This window comes from Phaseolus vulgaris, chromosome 5 (assembly GCF_000499845.2).
Source record: "Phaseolus vulgaris cultivar G19833 chromosome 5, P. vulgaris v2.0, whole genome shotgun sequence".
In the NCBI taxonomy this organism is placed as follows: domain Eukaryota; kingdom Viridiplantae; phylum Streptophyta; class Magnoliopsida; order Fabales; family Fabaceae; genus Phaseolus; species Phaseolus vulgaris.
Window position 1 is genome coordinate 16,078,254 of NC_023755.2, and position 23,891 is coordinate 16,102,144.

Here is a 23,891-nt window from a genome sequence, read left to right on the forward strand (position 1 = left end):
TAGAATGTCGATCCCCCAAGTATGAAACGGCCATGGGCTGTGGATCGATCGTAACTCCTCTAGGGGCGCATTGTGCCAGTCAGCATGTCGTTGGCACTACTTGCATCGTTGTGCGTACCTTGTGCAATCTTCCCTCATGGTTGGCTAGTAGTATCCTGCGTGAATGGCTTTTGACAAGAGAGCTCGGTCGCCGATGTGACTCCCACATATCCCTTCGTGGAGCTCTGTCATGATGCACGTGCATTGTTCACCACTTATGCAGGCCAGGATAGGGTGGGTATACCCATGTCTGAACAAATTCCCATCTACAAGGGTATACCTGCTCGAATTCTTCTTGACTACTCTGGCCTCTGTGGCTCCAGTGGGAGTATCCCGTCAGCCAAGTAAAGTCTGTAGGGTGTCATCCAGGTTTCACCTTCTTCCACTAGGCAAACGTGTAACAACTCCTCCCTTGTTAAGGCGTATGCGCTTATTCTGGGCGTTTTTAACGTTTCCTGGGTTAGCGACCGATGACTTCTCTTAATACTTTACGAGGTGCTTATTTGTTGGACTTGCATTGTGCAACTTGAGGTGGTTCGAGGTGTCCTCAGGGTCTCCTGAATGACTGTCCTCTGCCTTCCCCTTTGCCTGAACTAGCGAGCTTTGCTAGCAAGTCAGCTTGGGCATTCTGTTCTCTAGGGACATGTACTAGTTCAAACACTGCAAAAGTCTCTTTTAGAATCTTGACATACTCTAGGTATGGGGCCATCTTAGGGTCCTTGGCCTGGTATTCTCCCATAACTTGCCCTGTTACTAACAAGGAGTCACTTTTTGTCAGCAAACTCTTAGCACCCATCTCCTTGGCTAGTAGCATTCCCGCGATCAGAGCCTCATACTCTGCTTGGTTGTTACTGGCCTTGCAGGCAAACCGTAGAGCCTGCTCGATCAGCAACCCATTTGGTCCTTCCAGAATGACGTCGGCCCCACTACCTTGTTGGTTGGAGAATTCGTCTGCAGAGAGAACCCATTTGAAACCTGCTTCCTCTTGGTGTGCGGCTCCCGAGGAGAGCTCTACTACGAAGTCAACATAAACCTGGCCTTTGATAGGTCCCCTTGGTTCGTACAACACGTCGAACTCTGACAGCTCAACGGCCCAACGCACCATTCGACCTGCCACATCGGGCTTCTGTAAGACTTTACGAATGAGGAGGTTTGTCATTACTATCACGGTGAAACTCTAGATGTAGTGGCGAAGTCTTCGTGCTGAAAATACTATTGTCAGGGCCGCCTTTTCTATGGCCTGGTATCTTACCTCAGGCCCTTGTAAATTTTTGTTGACAAAATATATTGGCTTCTGCACATGGTCCTGCTCCTGGACGAGGACCGAACTGATCGCCCGATCTGTGATGGCGAAGTACAAACGCAGCAGGGTACCTAGTTGTGGCTTGCACAACACTGGTGGGTTGGCTAACTACTCCTTCAACTTGAGAAACGACTCTTCAAACACTGAAAATAGGGATGCCCCTTGTCCCCTCCTGCTGACACAAACCTGGACAAAGCGGTTATCCGCCCTGTCAACTGTTGCACTTCCTTCACCAAGATCGGACTCCTCATGGCTATAATTGCAGCGCACTTCTCAGGGTTCGCCTCTATCCCACGCTCAGTGAGTAGGAACCCTAAGAACTTGCTTGCCTCTACCCCAAACATACATTTTTTTGGGTTTAACTTCAATCTTTACTTGGTGATTGTGGTGAATAGCTCCTCCAAATCAGCAATGTGTTGATCCCTCACCTGGGAGGTAACCACCATGTCATCCACATATGCCTGGACATTTCGCCCTATCATAGGAGCGAACACTCTATCCATCAACCTTTGATAGGTTGCACCTACATTCTTGAGCCCAAAGGACATCAACTTATAACAGTAACAAGAGAGCTTTGTCATGAATGTCGTCTTGCGCTCGTCCCTAGGATGCATCTGGATCTAGTTATACCCGGAGAAAGCATCCAGGAAGCTAAGAAGCTTGCAGCCTGATGCACTGTCCACCAAGGCGTTGATACTGGACAGCGGATATGAGTCATTCGGGCAAGCTTTATTCAAATCTGTGAAGTCGACGCACATCCTCCACTTGCCATTAGCCTTCTTGACCATTACTACATTGGCCAGTCGCTCGGGAGACTGGATCTCCCTTATGTGGCCAACATCCAACAGCTTCTTGGTCTCCTGCCTGATGACCAACTGCCTTTCCTCGTTAAACTTTCTTCATCTCTGGCGCATTGGTCGTACCTAGGGGTCCATGGTGAGACGGTGGCACAAGAAATCTGGGTCGATGTCTGGCATGTCTGAGGCAGTCCATGCGAAGGCATCCAGGTGTCGTGCTATCACCTCGCAATTTGATCATGTGCCTCCTGACTTAGGGACCTGCCAAGCTTGAACTTCCTTCACCCAATCTCCCTTTCCAACACCTCCTCTGCTGGTTCAGGTCGATCTTCTCGGGCAACCTCTACTCGGGTTACCATGCACACCCCTCTCTTCGTTTTCAAGCTATTCTCATAACACTTCTTTGTTGCCTTCTGATCATATTTGATTGTTATCACTGTTCCCTCAAGGGAGGGTAACTTCATCTTCAAATGCCTTGTTGAGGCTACTGCCCTTGCTTTGTTTAGGGCAGGTCTGCCCAAAAGAATATTGTAAGCTGAAGGGGCGTTGACAACAAGGTACCTTATATTAATTGTGCGTGATGCTGTGCCATCTATGCAAGTGGTCCTTAGCTTTATGTGCTCTCGCACCTCCACCTGGTCCCCATCAAAACTATATAGGCAACCATCGTATGGTCTCAACTTATCAGTCGACAGCTGCAACTTATGGAAAGTTGACCAGAACATCACATCTGTCGAGCTCCCTTGATCGATAAGGACTCGATGCACCTTTCTTCTTATTGTCACAATTGAGATCACCACAGGGTCGTTATCATGTGGAACCACGTCCTACAAGTCGGCCTTTGTGAAGAAGAGGTCGGGTTCCGGGGACTGGTCAGGCTTTCCTCCTTCTTCTGGCATCACTTCCCTGACATATTTCTTTCACTGGGAGGCGGTACATCCTCCTCTAGAGAAAGCCCCAGAAATCGTGTTGATCTCTCCATGGACAGGTATCTCATGTCCCTGATCACCTGCGGGGACCGCTGTCGTCGGGGTCCCTCGGTTATCTTGCAGGTACTCCTTTAGGAAACCATTCCTTACCAGTTCGTCTAACTTGGTCGTAATGCCAAACAATTGCGCAGGTTGTGGCCAAAGGCTTGGTGGAACTCGGACCAAATGTCTTTGTTGAGCCTTAACCTTTTGTCGGTCTTCGGTGGAGACTTCAATTTGTCTGCTACGTTTGGGATGACAATCAGCTCCTAGAGGTGCATTCGAAAGTTGTGTCTGGTAGAGACATTTTCCTTTGTACGTGCCCTGGTCTGAGGCTTTCTTGCCTCATATGGCGGCTGCTTCCCCGAGGCTTTCTTCTCTGTCATGGCCTCGTGTACCCTCATGGGCTGAGGACGACCAGTTCCCCGAGGTCGGACAGAGCCGATGCTTCTGCACTTTTCTCTGACCTCTTCTTCTATGGCGATATGGGCTACTGCTTTGTGGCGGATCTCGTTGAACGTCTTTGGGCTACACCTTATCAGAGAATCACTGAAAGGTTTTGGCAGCACCCCTCGTCTGAAGGCGTGTACCGTCATGTCTTCGTCTTTGGTGTGTAGCTTCACCACCAGTGCCCCGAACCTATTTAAGAAGTCTTTCAAAGGCTCTCCTTGATATTGCTTTACGTCAAATAGATCGTAAGAGACAGGAGGGGGAGCCTGGTTGACGATGTATTGCTATCTGAATAATGTCGAGAATTGGTCGAAGGAGGTAATGTGTCCATCAGGGAGACTGATGAATCAGTCCAACGTTGTGCCTGAGAACGTACTCATAAACAGCTTATAGTGCATGGCGTTGGTGCCTCCCGAGATCATCATCTGGGTGTGGAAAGCTGTGATGTGGGCTTCTGGGTCCTCTACGCTTGTGAAGGCGATCTTTGGTCCCATGAAGCTGGCTGGTATCATAGTGTCCATGATTGCTTGCGAAAACGGCATGGGGCGAGCCTTAACTAGTATGGGCGGGGTTCGCTCATCATTTGTACACTCACCCATGCATTGCAAATCTCTGCACAGTTCTTCGTTGGCTCTGCGCAGTTCCTCATTGTTTGCGCGCGACGCTGCCAAATCATCATGGAATTGGTTCTGGCTGGCTGCCTGTTCGGCTTGAACCTCATCCAGAATCCTGTCCTGGTCAGCCTTGGACGCCGCTACAGCCTATTGGAGAGCGCGAATGGTCTCCATGAGTTGTTGCATGGAGACGCTGTCTCCTCCTTCTAGTGTTGATGCACCTTGCCTTGTATTCCTCATGTTGCTGGATGGCTCTCAACACGATCGTGAATGAAACCTAGTTTTATTAGGCCTCACGGTGGGCGCCAAATGTTCTCGCTGGTTGACTCAGTCACCATTGACTTCAAAGGCAGATGGTGGCTCCTCCTATTTCCTGGTGGTTTCTGCTCTCTCCTTGGGTGTTCGAGAGTGGCTCCGTTGAAACAGAGGGGGTCCTACCTGTTGATTGCACTCCGACAATCAATTCAGTACTGGGCTAAGAAACAATAAGTATGTAAAGTAGTTTCAGTCTTAGAAACAACGTACCTTTCTAGGGTTCTTACCACCCTTTATATAGGTTGTATCTAGGTCAACTCTCTGTCCCACGAGGATCTTTCCTTAAGTGGAAATAGGGTTACTGACGAGGCATCCTATGACGTGTTGCACAAGCTTAGCGCAGCCGCCGCACAAGACTTGCCTCTTCTGGAGTGCATAATCTTACAGTATGGCTGTCAGGGTACCAACTCATGTACCAGTGCGGCGAGGCCATCTGTTCTATGGGTGCCCTAAGTATTCACATACCATGCAAACAGTCTTTCCTTAGAAACCCTAACCCTTACGGGCCTTAGCGCTTCCAAGGATTATTTACTTGTGTTAGACCTAAACGTACTATACACACCACATGCATGAACCCTCCCGTGACTTAGGTCCTTCTTACGTCTGGATGATAACTCATTATTATCTATGGGGCCCACTTACGTGGCCCATTATTACGACCGAACCATCGAGGTCCGATGTCACGTCTGATGCCGATCTCTACAGCCGATGTCCGAGGTATGGCCAATACAACCTTTAATACTCTCTTATAAAAATCCAACAGTTGCTTCTTCCTACACAACTATAGGTTCTTGCCATAGTATTGTGTAATTTCATTTTTTTTAGTTAAAAAATAAATAAACACTAAAACCCCATCTAGGTTTTTTACCTTATTCCTTCTTTTGATTTCTCTCATAGTGCACCCCAAGCACCTCATCCACCCCAGCACCCCAAGACACCTCCAGAACACAATTTTCACTGGTTGAAGGTTTTTTGTGGTTGTATAAAGAGTTTGAGAGCATTTTATAGTGCGTTTGTGGTTGTGTGGTAGAAAAAAGTTACTTTTTCACTCTTCTTTTGCACTCGTTTCAGGTCACAGATTTTTATTTGTATTATAAGAATATTTTGGATTACGTAATTTGAAATTCATTTTAAAAATAAAACATATTTTGGATTACACAATCCATAAGTTTTTACTAGATTCTGAAGACTTCCAAATTATGTAATCAAGAATGTATTTTTTCAAAAAATGAATTCTAAATTATATAGTTCGAAAGTATTTTTCAAATCCGGGATTAGTTTCCAAATTACGTAATTTATAATACATTTTTTGGAAAAATAAATTACGGATTACATAATCCCTAAGCTAATCCTGGACTTGAAAAATACTTTTGGATTGTGTAATCTGAAAGGTACAAAACTATGAAAACACTTAAAAAAATTAAGTTTGTGGTTGAGAGCATTTTATAGTGCGTTTGTGGTTGTGTGGTAGAAAAAAGTTACTTTTTCACTCTTCTTTTGCACTCGTTTCAGGTCACAGATTTTTATTTGTATTATAAGAATATTTTGGATTACGTAATTTGAAATTCATTTTAAAAATAAAACATATTTTGGATTACACAATCCATAAGTTTTTACTAGATTCTGAAGACTTCCAAATTATGTAATCAAGAATGTATTTTTTCAAAAAATGAATTCTAAATTATATAGTTCGAAAGTATTTTTCAAATCCGGGATTAGTTTCCAAATTACGTAATTTATAATACATTTTTTGGAAAAATAAATTACGGATTACATAATCCCTAAGCTAATCCTGGACTTGAAAAATACTTTTGGATTGTGTAATCTGAAAGGTACAAAACTATGAAAACACTTAAAAAAATTAATTATTTTACATAAGGGTATTTTTAGAATTACAAGATTTGTGGGGTGCCGCAAGAATCTATGGGGTGCAGGAAAAAGCAGCCCAATCCAAATACTCAAATTCAACTCGAACCCAAGTACTCAAACTGAGGGAATTTCTTCCTGCACCTCTTTGTTTTTCTTCCTACAGCCCCACAATGTTATGCAAAGATAAAATTATCCTTACCATTTTCTAAAAATCCTAAAACACACTATCCACATTCTTTCTTCTTCTTCCTTACACACCACAGACCTACATTTCGTACATTTCTTTGTCTTTGCACGATGAATTCATCTCATTGCACAAAAACTGTGAGGCGCGTTTCGCTTGGTGGTGGTTCAGTGGTGTCTCCGGCGAATTGGTGTTGGTTCAGTAGTGTCTCTTCATCTCATCCCTGTTGTTTTTGTTTTTTGGAATCATGATTCCGCAAGATAGTCCCAGATTGAGTGATCCAAAAAAATTTCTGATGAATGTGTCCGAAAGTTGTCCGGATTGAAATGCTTTCTGGATCCACCAATCTGTAAGCCAAAAAATGCATTCTGGATCTACCAATCCATAATTGGAAAATTGCTTCCGGATACAACAATCCGTAAGTCAACAAGATGTTTTCAGAACACCCCTTCATCCAGAAAACATAAAGCTTTACTTATGGAATGGTCAATCCGTAGATCATATTTTCACTTCCAAATTGATCCATCCATAGCACAATCTTGGATCCCGATTTCTAGGAACCTAAAATACCATAACTACCCAATCTCTTTAAAAAAAAAAGTTTTTACTTCTAAAAGCTAACCAACACTTCGACAATGCAACCCACTCCTCCGCCTTGCTTTGTGCAGCTAAAGTGAGCCTCCACCAACACCACCGATGAACAAAGAAGAAGAACGGTGGCAAAGCAACTTATCCACTATGCCCTTTTCAAATAAAAGATCAAGGCCATTTTGGGAATTTTAAAAATTGTGATGGTGCAGAAAAAAAAACGTAAAAGTGCAGGAAGAAACTTTCCAAACTGAGAATCGACCCATGAAGCTAAACGAAATCTAAAGTTCTAAATTCCAAATTCCCGAACACCACAAAGGTCTTTTGCTAAAGCAAGAGTTCTTTCAAGATGAACCAGTTTCCAATTCTTGATAGAATTCAACAATGAAGATAACTTGTACCTGAAATCTTCTACCATAATTCAGTTAGATAAGATAATTACGTCACGGGAATTATCTTTACATTCTTCAAGACCTAAAAAGAAAAATTCAAGAATTTTGGAAGCAATCGCATCTTCCTTTTTTGACATGTTCGTGGAAGCTGCAAAAGATTAACATGACAAGAATTGTTCAAAACTTGAGCAAAACTTTTTGTTTTGAGCAGAAGAAAAAGATGAATCGCATCCTTTACAACTATTTTACCATCAAGATTTTCAGAAACAATAACTTTAGGAACCAGACCAATAGAAATAAATTTCTAAGAAATAAAAAAAATCTTTGTATCAAGAGAATCATATTTTGTTTATATAAAAACACTATGTAGAACATGCTAAATTTTACTAATCAATATAATAAAATTAAAGTTCACATATCAATTTTTTGTAGAGATATTAAATTCTAAGGATCAATGGTAGAAACCCGATTATTAATCCTTATAGGTCTATTACGCTCATATTGTTCTTTCTAACCTATTTTTCTTAGTGTGGAGTGTACTTAGTAACTGTAGAAGCGCAGAAAGCAAAAGCTTAATGACCTTCGGTTCTAGCAAAAGGCCCATTTAAGACCCATAGGCCTAAAACTTATGATAACATTTGTTAAGACATTATCACAAAACGAACAATAGCATATACTAAGTTTTTTATTTATCAAGTGTTAAACATTTGAAAGAAAAAATAAATTATTATCATGTTTAATAGACACTATAAATTACGTGAGTTTAAATTTAGATTCTTATAATTTTTGTTTCAATTTAAATCTCTTTAAAGTTTAAAATTATTATTTTTAGTATTTATAAATTGAGTTTAAACATGTTCATTTAATTTTTAACCTTTCAAAATTTAAAATCTATAATTATATTCATTAACGTAAATTTTAAGACTTATTTTAGGAATCTTAAACTTTTTTTAAAGATTGGCAGGTTAACGATGTATTGCATACATCAATAAACATAATTTAATATGTTCAAATAATTTTTTATTTAATAGTGTAATTCTATAGACAAAATGGGCTAGATAGTACTTGTGATTAGTTGTAACAATTGTTGCGGTGTTGGTCGCTTTGTCGCTTCCTTGCCCTTCAATGCTCCACTTCAGACTTTAAAGCTCACACCCTCCTTAATTCCTTAGCACTTGGTCGGGGTTGACCGACAAAAGTTACTCCGATGATCAAGTAAGTACTATGTGTAAATAGTATATACTGAGAACTGATTAAAAACGTATCTTACTCAATTGTAGAGGGCTTATTTGTAGCATTGAGTCATAGGCCATCTGAGTGATGGGCCTAATCTAAAATGTATCAATGTTAGCTGATTTCTAGGGCGGTTAATCTGATTTCTCGAACATTACCCGAATTTGATGGGATATCATCTTGATTCATAAGGAGTTTCCATAACTACCTTAACTGTCATTTATTAAAAATATGGTTTAAATACGCTTTCGACCGGTTGGTTGGTCCCCTTTACCTCTTCCTTCAAAAACTTCAAGGAGAGGTATTACAAGAATTTTGTTGAACCGGACGACAAACCGTATTTTTATGATTATGAGAGGAAACCTAAGTTCCCATTTCATTGGACCCGATCACCAACACGTTATATCTCATGGTCGACGTCTTCGATGACCCCTCAAGATAAAGAAATCTTGTGTGTTTGATCAGCTTCGGAATAGGTTACCTACTCGAAAATTTTTTATCATACACGAATCGACCCATCGATGGGAAAATTTTACTGGTATGTTACGTTTAATCTATTTGTAGTTTTATTCAATATGTTGATCAAGTGCTTAATTTTTTCTACCATGGGATCCCTATCAACGATTAATGTTATGATGAAACTAAAGATGTCATCAATGGCAAGTTGGTCTCGATCGACGGAGAAGATGAAGAAGAAGGCGAGGGTGAGGGCGACTCGACTCGTTGTAAATTTGTTTTCTTTTAGTTTAAATATCCTTCGGGCTCGGGTTGTGGGCCATAAACAATTTTAACACTTGTGTTTAATTTATGCAATATCTATCTTCATGTGTGTGAAATGCTATTTCTTGTTTTCGACCAAATGTTATTTTGTTGACCTCGAACGCTCATATAAATTTGAATAAGGTTGAAAATAATTAAAATACCAACCGGATGTATGGTGGAATAATCTTTGGAATTTTTCTTTAAATAACTTGTAGTCAAATAATCGTTTAGATTAAAGGAATGTCGTTTGGGCTTTATGATAGCTCTTTCGTTGTTGAGCGCTCGCTTTAAAATTGATTTACCTTTTAAAAGAGACCGGGGATAATCTTCAAACAAGCTTTTAGGCTCAAATGAATTTTTTGTCGAATTGATTAGACATTTGATTAGTCGCATCACACTATCGTTCGGTTAGGGTTGCTAATTGTTAAGCGAACTACCTTAGCCTTTATTCATAGGTTTTGAAAGCATGGTGGTATAACCCATTTTAAGGCAATCTCCACGACCGTGTCGATATGTTTACATGTGCGATCGACAAGGACTACTAATTGTTAAACGAATTGCCTTGATCAACTTAGTATGGTGGGATAGCCGTCTTTAAGGCATTATCCCTGACCATGTAGGCGCTTTTAGACATGCGGTCGGTAAAGGATGCTAATTGTTAAGCGAACTACCTTAACCAATTATGTTTACATGGCCTCTTCCCTTAAAGGATAATATAGTGCTTTCGCCATAACTAAAATAACAACATGTAAATTTAAAGTGCCTCACTAAAATCTTCTTGGTCGAAAACCCTCCTTAGGGATAAAACAATCGACCGAGGAAAGAGTACACTATTTATTGTATTAACTAGAATAAAACTTGAGATGCGTGACATTCCACGTTCTTGGTATAATTTTTCCAGATAAAAACTCTAAATAATAAGCTTCGTCGGTTGCCGTATCTTTAATTCGGAAAGGTCCTTCTTAGCATTATTTTGTATTTGCTAGACATAATCTCCTTTTTGAAAGCTTCAAGGTGCAACCTTTTTATTATATATTTTAGCCGCTTATATCATACAAGCTTTTTCTCTTATTCTACTATTGTCTCTAAATTCGTTGATTAAGTCGAATCTGATCGATAAGCTCTCTAGGTTGAGGTTAATGTCAAATAGATGACGTCATAGAGAAGGTTCCCCGACCTTTACAAGGATCATAACCTCAATGTCGTACGTCAAACTGTACAAAGTTTCCTGAGTAGTAGTCTGAGGTGTACAATGATAAGCCCATAAGACTTCTATGAGTTTCTCAATCCATTTTCCTTTTGGTAGGGCGAGTCTTTTCTTTAATTCATTGAGAATTACTTTATTGGCAGCTTCGGCTTGTCCATTGCTTTGGGGGTGTTCTACTGAACTGGTAATGTGCTTGATGTTGAGCTTTTCGTAAAACTCTGCAAGTTCAGGGTCAAAGAATTGTTGACCATTGTCAGTGATAATAACATGTGGTATGCCAAAACGACATATTATATTTTTCCATACAAAATTTTGAATATTTCGTGTTGTAATGGGTGTCAAGGGTTCAACGTCTATCCATTTAGTGAAATAATCAATTCCAACTAAGAGAAACTTAAATTGGCCTTTACTTGAGCTGAAAGGCCCAATGATGTCCATCTCCCATTTTGCCCAGGGCCATGGGGAGAGAATGTAGTGTAGGTTTTCGGGTTTCTGATAAGATAATGTGGCATACTCTTGTTACATCAAACATATGCGCACAAATTCAGCGCAATCACCCTGAACGGTTGGCCAGTAGTATCCTTCCCTGAGTATTTTTGTAGCCATAGTTCGTGCTCCTGAGTGACTACCACATACACCCTCTTGTATTTCCCACGTGATGTAGTCGACTTGATTTGTTGAAATACATTTTAATAATGTTCGAGTGTACCCTCGACAATAGAGATCAGAACCAACAAGGACAAACTGAGCGGTCTATTGCCTTATTGTTTTCTCCTCTTGTGCTCCACATTCACCATTTTCTAGGAAGCGTTTGATAGGTGTCTCCCATGTTTCTTTTTCAAAAATGGCCATGCACTCGTCCGTGCTGACGCTAGGATTCTTGAGAACTATGCAAATGACCAAATGATGGAGCCCTTTCTTTTTAGTAGTCACGAACCTTGAAAGCATGTTGGCTTTGACATTATGGTCACATGGGATGTCTTCAATTTAGACATCAGATTTAGTACAAGGTGATAATAATTTTGGAGTAAAGACTCTTTCACTTTAAATTCTCCTTTAACCTGTCCAATTACTACCTGAGAGTCGCTTCTGCAAATTAACTGTTGGGCTTCCATGTCATGTGCTAAAGTAAGCCCGACTAAGATGGCTTCATACTCTTCCCGATTGTTTGATGTTTTGAAGTCGAACTTCAATGATTGTTCAAGGAGGATACCGCTCGGGCCTTTAAGGACTACCCCTGTTCTACACGACTTATTATTGGACGAATCATGCACATGTAAGATCCACTAAAGATCTTCATCCTCGGTTGGTTTAGGGCTGAGTTCAACCATAAAGTCAGTTAGGGTTTGGGACTTGATTGCTCCCATTGGTTGACATCTAATCATTCCTCTAGCTAGATCGGGTTTAGGTAAAATCTTAATAATATGATAGTGGGTCTTGACTACAATGTCGTGATTTTGAAAATACATTCACATCCTTCTTGAAGTAATAACTAGTGTCAAGGCTACCTTTTCAATAATTTGATAACGGACCTCTGCGTCGTGTAAGACTCGGCTAATGGAATAAATTGGTTGTTCTTCCTTTTTAACTTCTTGTACTAAAGCCACGTTGACTGCTTCTTCTAATATTGTTATATATACAATAATTGGTTGTCCGGTGTTCGATTTTCGTATGACCGGAGGAGCTTCCAAGAATGCTTTTAAGTGGAAAAAATTGTTCACACTCATTGTCCAGTTGAACTTTTCCGTTTTTCGCAAAAGTTGGATGATGAGCTTAGTCTTTTCTGCTAACTTTGGTACAAATATGGATAAGGTCATTATGAATTTCTTTTGTATTCTAAGGGCTTCTCATTTCAGTGATAGTCCTACACTTATCTAGATTCGCTTCGATGCCACACTGGGTGAGCATGAAGCTTAAGAATTTTGTCTTCCACTCCGAATGCACACTTTTCAGGATTAAGGCGCATACTATAATCTCTAAGAGCTTTGAAGACTTCTTTGAGATATTGGATGTGCTGTAGGCATGAATCATATTTGACAATTATGTCATTAACATAAAGATGTTTCAACCGAGCATCCCTTTGAAAATTTGGTCTATTAGCCTCTGGTAGGTTGCAACAACATTCTTAAAACCAAACGACATGACTTCTTAGTAGAAGTTATCAGAGTCGATCATGAAAGTTATTTTCTCTTTGTCCCTCGGGAGCATCTAAATTTGGTTATATATGGAGTATGTATCTAGAAAACTCAAAACACGGTGACCGAACACCCTATTAACTAGGCGGTCGATGCTTAGCGAATGGTAGGTATCTTTCGAACAAGCCTTGTTGAGATCGGTGTAATCTGTGCACATCCTCCACTTACCTTTTGATTTTTTAACCATGACCACATTTGCCAACCATGTGGTGTATTGGGCTTTTTTTATGAAGGCGACTTTGACAAGTTTGTCGGTTTCCTTGCATGCTATATTGCGCTTCTCTTCAACCATTTTCTTTTCTTCTGGGCGATTGGTCATGCCTCTTTATACACTGAAAGGCGATGTGTGATAACGTTCAGACTTACCCTAGCATATCAGAGGCCGTCCAGGCAAATAAATGCTAGTGTCTGACTTACCAACTTGTTGTCGACTTGCTGTAGTGATGTCCCATTGTGTGTTGTATGTTCTTCATCACGCAGGGGCAATGGCCGAAGATTCTCGCCAGGCTCAATACGAGCCTCATTCAATCGGGGATCAAGATCTACCAAGGCAACCATATGTTCTTTTCAAGGGGATCTTGATACCCGAGACTGATCTCTGGTCGGTCCTCGTGATCTTGGTGACTGTCCTCTTCTATATTCCCAGGATCGTTTATAAATCAATATATCCACGTGTGTCGACTCTTTCACCAGAAAAATCTACTATTTAATTACCATGTGATTGGATTTCTGATTCTGGAATCCTCATTTTTTTGAAGGTTTTCCAGTATAAAATATCAATCGAGCTTCCTTATCTACCAAGAGTTTGGTGATGACAAATTTGTCGATTTCAACCATTATGACCATTAGGTCGTCTTGGGTTGGATGAATGGCGGTGAAATCATCGTCTGTAAAAAGTATTGGGGGAATCCTCGGTCAATCTTTGACTTTTGTTGAATGGATTGACTAAATAGCCCTTAAATGTTTCTTGTCGGCAGAACTTGAACATCCTCTACATGCGAATCCTCCTTCTATCGTGTTTATTACTTCACAAACACCTCTTCTTGAGCGGTCACCCCACCTGGGGCTTTCACTCCTTCGTTGTTGTTTTGAAGGATGTCGATCATCCTCTTGGTGACGTGATCGGTCAATGTCACGACCATGTTGAGGATATGTGATACAAACCGACAAATAACTAAGGACACAACAAGCACTTCCCAAAAGGGTCAGTCATCTCAAGATACAAGGTCAGGCCCCATAAGCCTTGAGAAAGAATTAGCAAAAGAAGAAGTTATAAACCCGAATATCAAAAGTCCTTCCTTTTGGTCTTCTTAAAAAATAGAATATGTTTGTAAATAATTTGGACTCACTTTAGGGGTCCAAATAGCAAAGATAGGCTAGAATAAGGTGCCTTTAGTATAATAGGGGGTGTCAGTAGCATTTTAGCTTGTTCTTAGCCCTTTTGGAAGGAATTTTGACCTAGTTTCTAGAAGGACAAACCTATGATGCGGGTTTGACTTAGTCAAACCCATAGGCTGCCCATTTTTTCCCTTTTCCCATCCTACCCCTTTAGCTTGTTCTCCAAGGCTCTTCACCTATAAATAAGAGGCTTACTTAGTGTATTTTACAAGTTGAAATTAATAGAAGAAGAGTTACTCTGCACAAATTGTGTGAGGTGTTAGTGAGGTTTGAATTCCTCTTAGCATTTAGGTCTTATCTTGTGAGTAATTGAGAGCTCTCAAGTGGCGGCTAACAACACTTATCTTGGAGGCCATTCACACTCCAAGTGCGTGTTCCATTCTCAAATCCATCACATAAGCTTTCTCCTTCCTTCATCTATTTTCCCATTATCATTCCATTTTTACTCTTTGTATTATGTTCTTATTTTGTTTCCTTATTCCATTCGGCAATTCTTATTGGCTTTCCTTTTCATGCTCTTTAATTCCGCACCTATTAGCATCATGTTCACCTTATAATTGTCTTTTCCTTTTGCTCTTGTGAAGTGAACCTTCACACTTACTTAACCACTTGGTTAAGTTCGTGTCCAGTGGGAATCTTCTTAGAGTTCTCACCATTTTCTTGCTTAAAATCCCAATCTAAGTAAAATGTCATTCAAAAAATGAACAATCCTAAAATCAACTCATCAATATGGCTCCCTTTGTTCCTCCATGGATGGGTACCTTTCCCTTTGTTGAGATTTCCTACTTCTCGTTTGGATGAATATGGCAAGTGACCAGCTTGGATGAGTTCTTCAATATTTTATTCTAATGCCTGACATTCTTCGTTTGTATGACCAAAGTTACGATGATAATGACATTGTTTGGACATATTTGCATCCCTCGAATTGTGTAGCTTTTTGAGTGCCGAAATTATGTCGACATTTAATGCTTTGTCCATGATTTTTCCATGATCAACATTTAAAGGAGTATAGATATGAAACCGAGGGCCTCTGTTTTCTTTAAATTTATCGAACCAACGGGCACAGATCTGTTGCCGCGGTCTTTATCTTTTCCTTTATCTCTTCATATGATAATCACACAATTCTTCAAGTTGCATGAACTTGTTTGCTCAGTTTCTCAATTCATCCAAGATTTTTGTTGGTTTTTTTATTAGACTATTAGAGAACTGACCGGGTCGGAGAGCCAAGATGAAATTATGCATGACTACCTTTGGGATGAGATTTATGATGCTTAGGGACAATTTGCTAAATCTTTCCATGAATGCCCGTAATGGTTATCCCTTCTCTTGCCTTATGTTGACAACAACTATAGATATTATATGGTGCGGTTGACTAGTTGCGAATTGGGTGCTGAATTTGGCTGACAAAGTTTTGAAGCTATCCACTGAATCAGTTGGGAGTTGAGTGAACCAACTGAGTGCTCCTTTTTTCAAAGAGGTAGGGAAAAACTTGCACCATATTGATTTATTTGTGGTGTAGAGATTCATATGCGTTTTGTAGACATTCATGGGTTCATCCAGATCTATGGTGCCATCACAGATCTTGATGTTCAATCCCTTCCATTTAGGAGGGAGTTGCGCTTCCATGATTTCTTAAGTGAAGGGATGTCCCTTCGGGTCATCCTCCTCCTCAATGACATGAGTACGTTCGGTATGTTGTCTAGACGACTGGTGAGTTTGAGTCTGGACAATAACTATCTTTTCCTAATTCTGAGTATGTTCGCTCGGAGGAGATTGTCTTTTGTGTAAAGAGTATACTATGTGTAAAGAGTTATTCCTAATTGTTGATTCAAGTAAGTACTCTGTCTAAAGAGTATATAGTGAGAACCGATTAAAAACATATCTTACTCCATTGTAAATACGTTTATTTATAGCATTAAGTCATGGACTATCTAAATGATGGACCAAATCTAGCATGTATCAGTGTTAGCTGATTTCTAGGGTGGTTACCTTAATTTATCAGACATTACCCGGATATGATGGAATTTGACCCTAATTCGTAGGGAGTTTCCACAACCGCCTTAACAATCATTTAATACAGTTGTGCTTTAAATACGCTTTCGATCAATTGGTGTCACAGAGACCGAATGACGTGGCTCGTTTGATATCGACAAGTACAAATACATATAATTCAATAAACCATAAGAAGTGATTTTTTATTTTTATTTTAGAGAGATAAAAAAAAGGAAGAATTCTAAAATAAATAAATAAACAAACTAATTTATGAGATGTAAAAACAAGTTGTGAGAAAACTTTAAATATACTAAACTTTTTTTTAACTAAAAAGATAGTACATCTTGAACGGTACTGGGGTTTCTAAATAAATATAGGTAAAATTATAAATATAATAAAAGAAAAATATCACTATTGTTAAAAGATGAAATCTGTATTAAAAAATTATAATAGGAAATATATTTATTGCGAAATGATTATATAAGTTGTTTTTTGAGATAAAATTAAATTAAATAGGTTAGGAAAATTTTGGGGCGAAAACTATGAAAACAAATTGTGAATATGAAGACTAATTCATCTTAAAAATTAACGTGGTACATCATATCTTTTTTCAGAATTCAAATTTAATTTCACGATAGTTACTATATTTTATCTATGTAACATTACTTATTGGTTTTGATTTTGGTTTTATTTTTTGTACCTATTGAAAATGTAAAACTGAAAATGGTATAAAAGTATATAATATCACACATTATATTTTTTTCTTTATTAGTTTTTATGATGTAAACATTTTCTATATGCACGTGAATATAGGCGTCGTAAATAATATCCATTCAAATATAATCAATTTATTTACAAAAGATTGCATTTTGAAATTTATATTCAAATGATTAATAATTCAAGTAATATAATTATTATTAGTATAAAATTAAAAAAAAAATCAATAGATGGAATTTTTTTTACAGTTGTTTAATTATATGATTGTGATATGTCATATATACCTTTCTCCCTTGATTATCTGAAATATATTATAAAAACATGACAGAGTTCTAAATTATAAACTAAATAATATTTTACATAATTAATCCAATAAGACCATCTCAACAAAATTAAGATCAAAAGATATCTTAAATATGATATTTCATATTTAATAAAAAGACAAATAATTATAAATTTCACATTTTACAACATAATTATAATTTTTTCTTAATATTTCCAAACACACATGTAATGTATTACGCTAATGCTTGTATATATTGATTCCTTACTTGCATGAGACGCATTTTTGGACCACAAACATTGGTTAATTTTTCTAAAAATGAGACAAAGGGAAAGACACTTAATTATTATACCCTGAAGCAGTCTATTATTCATGTCAGACTTACCTTCAGATAATTTTGATTTGTTCGACAATGGACACCTTTTTAAGTACTTAAAATTCGATAGCCATACCTAAGGAAACCCCAAACACCAACAATGAAAAAAGGATTATTGTTGGCAGTTGGGACATGTGAAAATTTATCCAAATGTCTCACAGTACTGAATGGGTATACGACATGACAGCCGGAGCTTTTGAAATAGATACACTGCACACACTTTTATGGAAAATCATGTCTGCACACTATTTATTTTTTCAATTTTTTTATTATAGCATTCTTGTTAAGGAAAAAAGGTTTTTGTCTGGTCAAATGTATGTTTCTCTGTTTTAATGTAAGACTGATATAACAAGATAATGTACGAATAATGTTGTTGGAATTTTATTGTAAATATTATTTTATAAATTAAAATATTATTGATATTTAAAAATATTTTTTATTATTAATAAAAATTTATAAAGTAATTTTGAAATTGATATTTAATATTACTTATAAGGTTTTATCTACTAACTATTTTATATTTTAAATTAATCATTAATTTATAATTAAAAATAATTTTACAATTTAAAGTAATTTGTCGTTAAAATTTTGGTAATTAGTGGTAGATACCAATTTAGAGACTATTTTTTAAATGTATACAAGCAGTATATCCATTGTAGATCTAGCTAAAGAGAGAGAATGGAAAACAAATAGTCAATCAATAAAGACTAGAATTAGAAAAGACAAAATAAAGGTTATACACATGTACAAAAAGAAACAACTAAGAATTAGAAAAAACACAATTGATATTAACTTCCTTCTATAAGCCTTGTATCTATATCCTTTAATATCCCCCACAAGCTAGGGAGAAAATATTGATGAAACCCAGCTTGGAACAAAATATTATATTTAAATATCACCTCAATACATAAGAGTTTGAAAGAATTACTCTTAATTCTAAAGGGTAGAATTATCCACTTATATTGGCCATTACAAGAATGGAAAACAAGAAAAGAAGATCGAGGAAGGTTCTCCTTGACGACTACCTCCTCCAGGATTTTCTATCACCTTCTATTCTCCCAATGACATCTAGGGTTGTGCCTCACGCCTCGTATTTAACCTAGTCGTGCTTGGGATAAGTGACTTCTCGCCCGGACGAGTTGGACGAGAAAAAACCCAACTTCTCTGGAGTGAGCTCGCCTGGGTGATATTGGACTCGCTTGGAGGAGTTCCTTTAGAGTGCTTACTGTTTTAGATGGATGAAGCCTCTTCTCTACCTTGTTTTAGTGTGTGTTTGATGTAGAAAATAGCTAGTTTGTTTTGAAGTTTGTAATAGGTTTAGATGATCTTGTATGTAGGCTTGTGTATGTGTAAGGTTGCCTTTAGCTACATGATCTATCTTAGATGCCTAACCAAGCCTAGAATAAGCACATGAAGTGATTAAAAGTTTTTCCAAAAGCTTTCTAGAGGTTTCTTCAAAAATCAGGATACTGCACAAAAATAAATTTGTTTCTCTGTAAAAGAACAAGTTTATTCTTTGGTCTGCTGAAAGGATTTTCGAAAGTTAGTTAGGACACCAAAGGTACAACTCAGACAGTTATTTCAGTTAGCTGAGTTGGCAGTTTTCACAAAATAAATCTGTTAAGTTCAAAACTGAATCTGTTGTTTTCATAACAGCTTTTCAACTGTTTTTTGAAAAGAAGTTAGAAACTGTTTTCTATATAAAGAAAAGTCTCTCTCACATGAAAGAATGCTGAGCAATTACGTTTTTGACAGAGATCAAACACTTTTTATGTGAGAAGAAGGATTGAAAAGGATTTTTGAAAGGTTTTCCAAAGGGATCTTCAAGTGTGCTTGTTCTAGGAAACCTTTGATCTTGGTGAAGGTGCTGGTGCAGTTCTGCAGCAAATTGAACTACTGGTTTTGAGTTCTTGCATCTTCTTTTCAGGTGTAATCTTTCCTTTATTCTGGTTTGTAAAGGTGTAAGTGTTAGTCACTCCTTGATAGGGTTTCTTGGAGTGCAAGGTGTGCTGAAATAGGGTTTTTCAGCATTGGTTGTGTTGTTCTTGTAGTGTTCAAGAACTGGTGTGGTTGTAAGTGATTGATACTGTTTTTTAGTGGATTCCACCTTGGAGTAAGGTGAAACTGGATGTAGCTTTGTATGAGTGAACCAGTATAAAAACTTGCGTGCCTTTTCTTCTCATCCCTGCACTCATTTCTGGTTTTGCTTAATTCTGTCAAGAACTAAATCTGTTCTTTTGAAATTGAATCTGTTAATTCTGGGTTTAATAGAAATTGTTCTTCCTGATCTGTTAAAGGTCTCTAATCACAAACAAGGTAGTTGTATACGAAGTCTTAATTGGTTTGTGAACAAATAATCTACTCATTAAAACCTGAGAAAGATTCGTTCTTTTTAAAACCTTGTGTTGAATGAACTTGGTTGATTTCTTGGCATAGCTGTATTCTTCATACTCATAAAATCTAACCAATCTGATTCTGTTATAACTCTCTGTTGATTACAATTTTAATTTGAACAAATTCAAATTGTGCTAGACTGCTCTGAAGAATCAATCAGTTTCATGTAAAAACAATCTGTTCTTTTGCCTCTGATATACTGAAAATTGTGTGTTCTTGCGAAAATTTTATAAGCTCAATTCACCCCTCCCCTCTTGAACTTAGACACTAATAGACCCAACAATTGGTATCAGAGCTAGGGCTTGTATTTTGCTCAAGTGTATGCATGATGTCTGAGTTTAAAATGCCTTTTGCTGAAGGTGCGTCTATTAATAGACCTCCTATGTTTGGTGGTGTTAACTATGCTTTCTGGAAAATCAGGATGAAGATCTTTATGGAGTCTATTGACATGGGAATCTGGGACGCAGTGGTCAGTGGACCTTTTATACCTATGCAGGTTGTCAAAGATGAAACAATAAAGAAGCCTTGGTCTGAATGGAGTGAAACCGAGAAGAAGAAGGCTCAATATGACTCCTTAGCCAAGAATATCATCACCTCTGCACTGAATATGGATGAGTTCTTTAGAGTCTCTCAATGTAACTCAGCTAAGGAGATGTGGGAGGTACTAGAGGTAACTCATGAAGGGACTGATGATGTGAAACAGGCAAGGAAGCACTCACTAATTCAGGAGTACGAGCTGTTCAGAATGCAATCAGAAGAAAGTATTGCAGATGTGCAGAAACGATTTGCACATATTGTAAATCACCTCACTGGCCTTGGTAAAGTCTTTGACAAGGAAGAGCTTAACATAAAGGTGCTAAAATGCCTTGATAGGAGCTGGCAGCCTAAGGTAACAACAATCTCAGAATCCAGAGATTTATCCAAGATGTCCACTGCTGCACTTTTTGGAAAGCTGATAGAGCATGAAATAGAGCTGAAAAGATTGAAAGAACAAGAAACTGTGGAGAAGAAGGCCAAAGGAATTGCTCTGAAAACTACCATGGAACATGATACAAGTGAGGAAGAAGTTGATCCTGAACATGATGAGACCGTGAGTCTGCTCACCAGAAAATTCAGCAGGTTTCTTAGAAAGAAAAACCGTGACAGAACTCAGCAAAGAAAGAGGTACTCCAAACCTAATGATTCAAATTCTTCCAATTACACGTGCTTTGGATGTGGTAAACCAGGTCATATAAAAGCTGATTGTCCAAACAATCAAAATAAAGAAAAATCAGCAAGCAAGAAGAGTGACAAAGGCAAAGGTAGAAGAGCATACATCTCATGGGAAGAAAATGATGTATCCTCATCTAGTAATTCCTCAACTGAAAGTGAAGAAGCAAATCTGTGCTTCATGGTGAATGATGAAGGATCCAACTCTGATTCAAAAAACAGTAGGAAAAACTAGTGGTACCTGGACAGTGGCTGCTCAAAGCACATGACTGGTGATGTGACTCAGTTCATAAACCTGAAACTCAAAGCTGAAGGGCATGTCACATATGGGGACAACAATAGAGGAAAAATTCTTGGAAGAGGAGATGTTGGTACTAAAGACTCAACCACTATTGAGAATGTACTGTATGTTGAAGGGCTAAAACATAGTCTTCTAAGCATTAGCCAGCTGTGTGACAAGGGATACAAGGTCAATTTCGAAGCCAACACTTGTACAATTTCAAATGAAATTTCTGGTAAGGTGCTGTTGATTAGAAAAAGGGTAAACAACATCTATCTCTTAGATATTATAAAGAGCTGTTCTGAAAATGAGTGTTTGTTATCTAAAAGTGATGAGTCATGGCTGTGGCATAGAAGGCTAGCTCATATTCACACAAATCACTTGAATAAGCTAAAATCTAAGGAACTTGTTTCTGGTTTACCAAACATAAAATTTCAAAATAACAGATTGTGTGATGCTTGTGTAAAGGGAAAACAGATTAGAACTACCTTTGAATCAAAAGATATGGTTTCTACAAATAAAGCTTTGGATGTTTTGCATATGGACTTGTTTGGGCCATCTAGGACTGCTAGCTTAGCTAGAAATTACTATGCTTTGGTGATTGTTGATGACTTTTCAAGATATACATGGACCTTGTTTCTTGCTTCTAAAAATGATGCATATAAAGCTTTTAAGAAACTTGCTAAGGTTCTGCATAATGAAAATGAAAATAGGATAAAACAGATTCGTAGTGATCATGGGGGAGAATTTCAAAATGCAAAGTTTGATAGATATTGTGAAAAACATGGAATCACACATAGTTATTCTGCTCCTAGGACACCCCAACAAAATGGTGTTGTTGAAAGAAAGAATAGATCATTAGAGGAGTTAGCTAGGACAATGTTAAATGAATCTGGTTTACCTAAATATTTTTGGGCTGATGTTGTATACACTGCTTCTTATGTGCTTAACAGAACATTGATTAGACCAATTCTTAAGAAAACTCCCTATGAATTGTATAAAGGTAGGAAGCCTAGCATTAGTCATCTTAGGGTTTTTGGTTGCAAATGCTTTGTTCTAAATAATGGGAAAGACAATCTGGGGAAATTTGATCCTAAATCAGATGAAGGAATACATATTAGTTATGCTATAAATGGTCATGCTTATAGAGTGTATAACAAAAGATTGCTTGCAGTAGAAGAATCTATACATGTTGTATTTGATGAAACATATTTTTCTGTGCCCAAATCTGTTCTGGATGAACCTGGTATGGATGATTTAAGAACCATTTTGCAAAAGAATCAATCTACTGAGCTTGATGCAACTAATCAAAATTCTGTCAAAGAATCTACTGTGAATGCAGGATTGCCTAAGGAATGGAAGACACCCAAGGATCTTACACTAGATAATGTAATTGGTAAAATTGAGAAAGGAGTCTCAACAAGGAATTCACTCAATAATTTATGCAGAACAGTGGCCTTTGTTTCACAGATTCAGCCTAAAAGTCTGAAAGAAGCACTGCAAGACAGCAATTGGATAACAACAATGCAGGAAGAACTAAACCAGTTTGAATACAATGAAGTATGGACTTTGGTTCCAAGAGAGCATGAGATGAACATCATAGGAACCAAGTGGGTGTACAGGAACAAGATGGATGAACATGGGGCTATCACTAGAAATAAAGCAAGGCTGGTTGCTAAAGGTTATAACCAAGAAGAGGGAATTGATTTTGGTGAAACCTATGCACCAGTAGCACGTCTTGAAGCTGTCAGATTACTTCTAGCATTTTCCAGCATACACGATCTCATCTTCTTCACTACCGTCATCGCCGTAGCATCTCGTGGCGCCACTCGTCGTCGCATCGCACCTCGCCTCGCCGCGATCCTCGTTCACGAAGCACTTCGATAGGTAAGTCCTGCTACTGCAGTGAGGAAAAATTGGGAGATATTGGGTTAGGGTTTTTAAAATTAGGTTTGAGCTTTTAAAAATGGGTTGGGGCTTTTTTGTTCATTGGGTTTGGGGCATATTTTTGGGCATCCTGAAGTTCTTTTACTACTATGGACAAATTGGATTTCTGTTTAATTTTAGGGAAGATTGGCTAATTGATTGTTTTTTTATTTTATTTTTGGCATATAGTAAGATGTTGGGAACTAGTTCAAATTCAGCATTTTCACTACCACTTAGAAGTAAGAATGCTACTTAGAAGTTATTTTATTGGTGTATGAACTTGTTTATTTCAATATTATGGATTTGGTATTATGATTATTATTTTTTGTTAAATTTTTTTATGTGAAGTAGACTTTTACGAGTCTACGAGTCAGGTTTACTGGGCTCCCACGAGTCACAG

At 38.1% G+C, this 23,891-nt stretch overlaps 1 protein-coding gene across 1 annotated transcript; it reads right to left on the reverse strand.

Moving 5' to 3' along the window:
- Positions 1-586: 586 nt before the first annotated feature.
- LOC137834031 (uncharacterized) lies at positions 587-1,198 on the reverse strand. The gene has a single exon (XM_068642096.1). It carries the CDS (start codon positions 1,196-1,198, stop codon positions 587-589), a length of 612 nt encoding a protein of 203 aa, XP_068498197.1.
- Positions 1,199-23,891: the final 22,693 nt, after the last annotated feature.

Coding starts and splice junctions, on each gene's coding strand:
- LOC137834031 (XM_068642096.1), bottom strand. CDS start 1,198: ATGACAAACCTCCTCATTCGTAAAGTCTTACAGAAGCCCGATGTGGCA.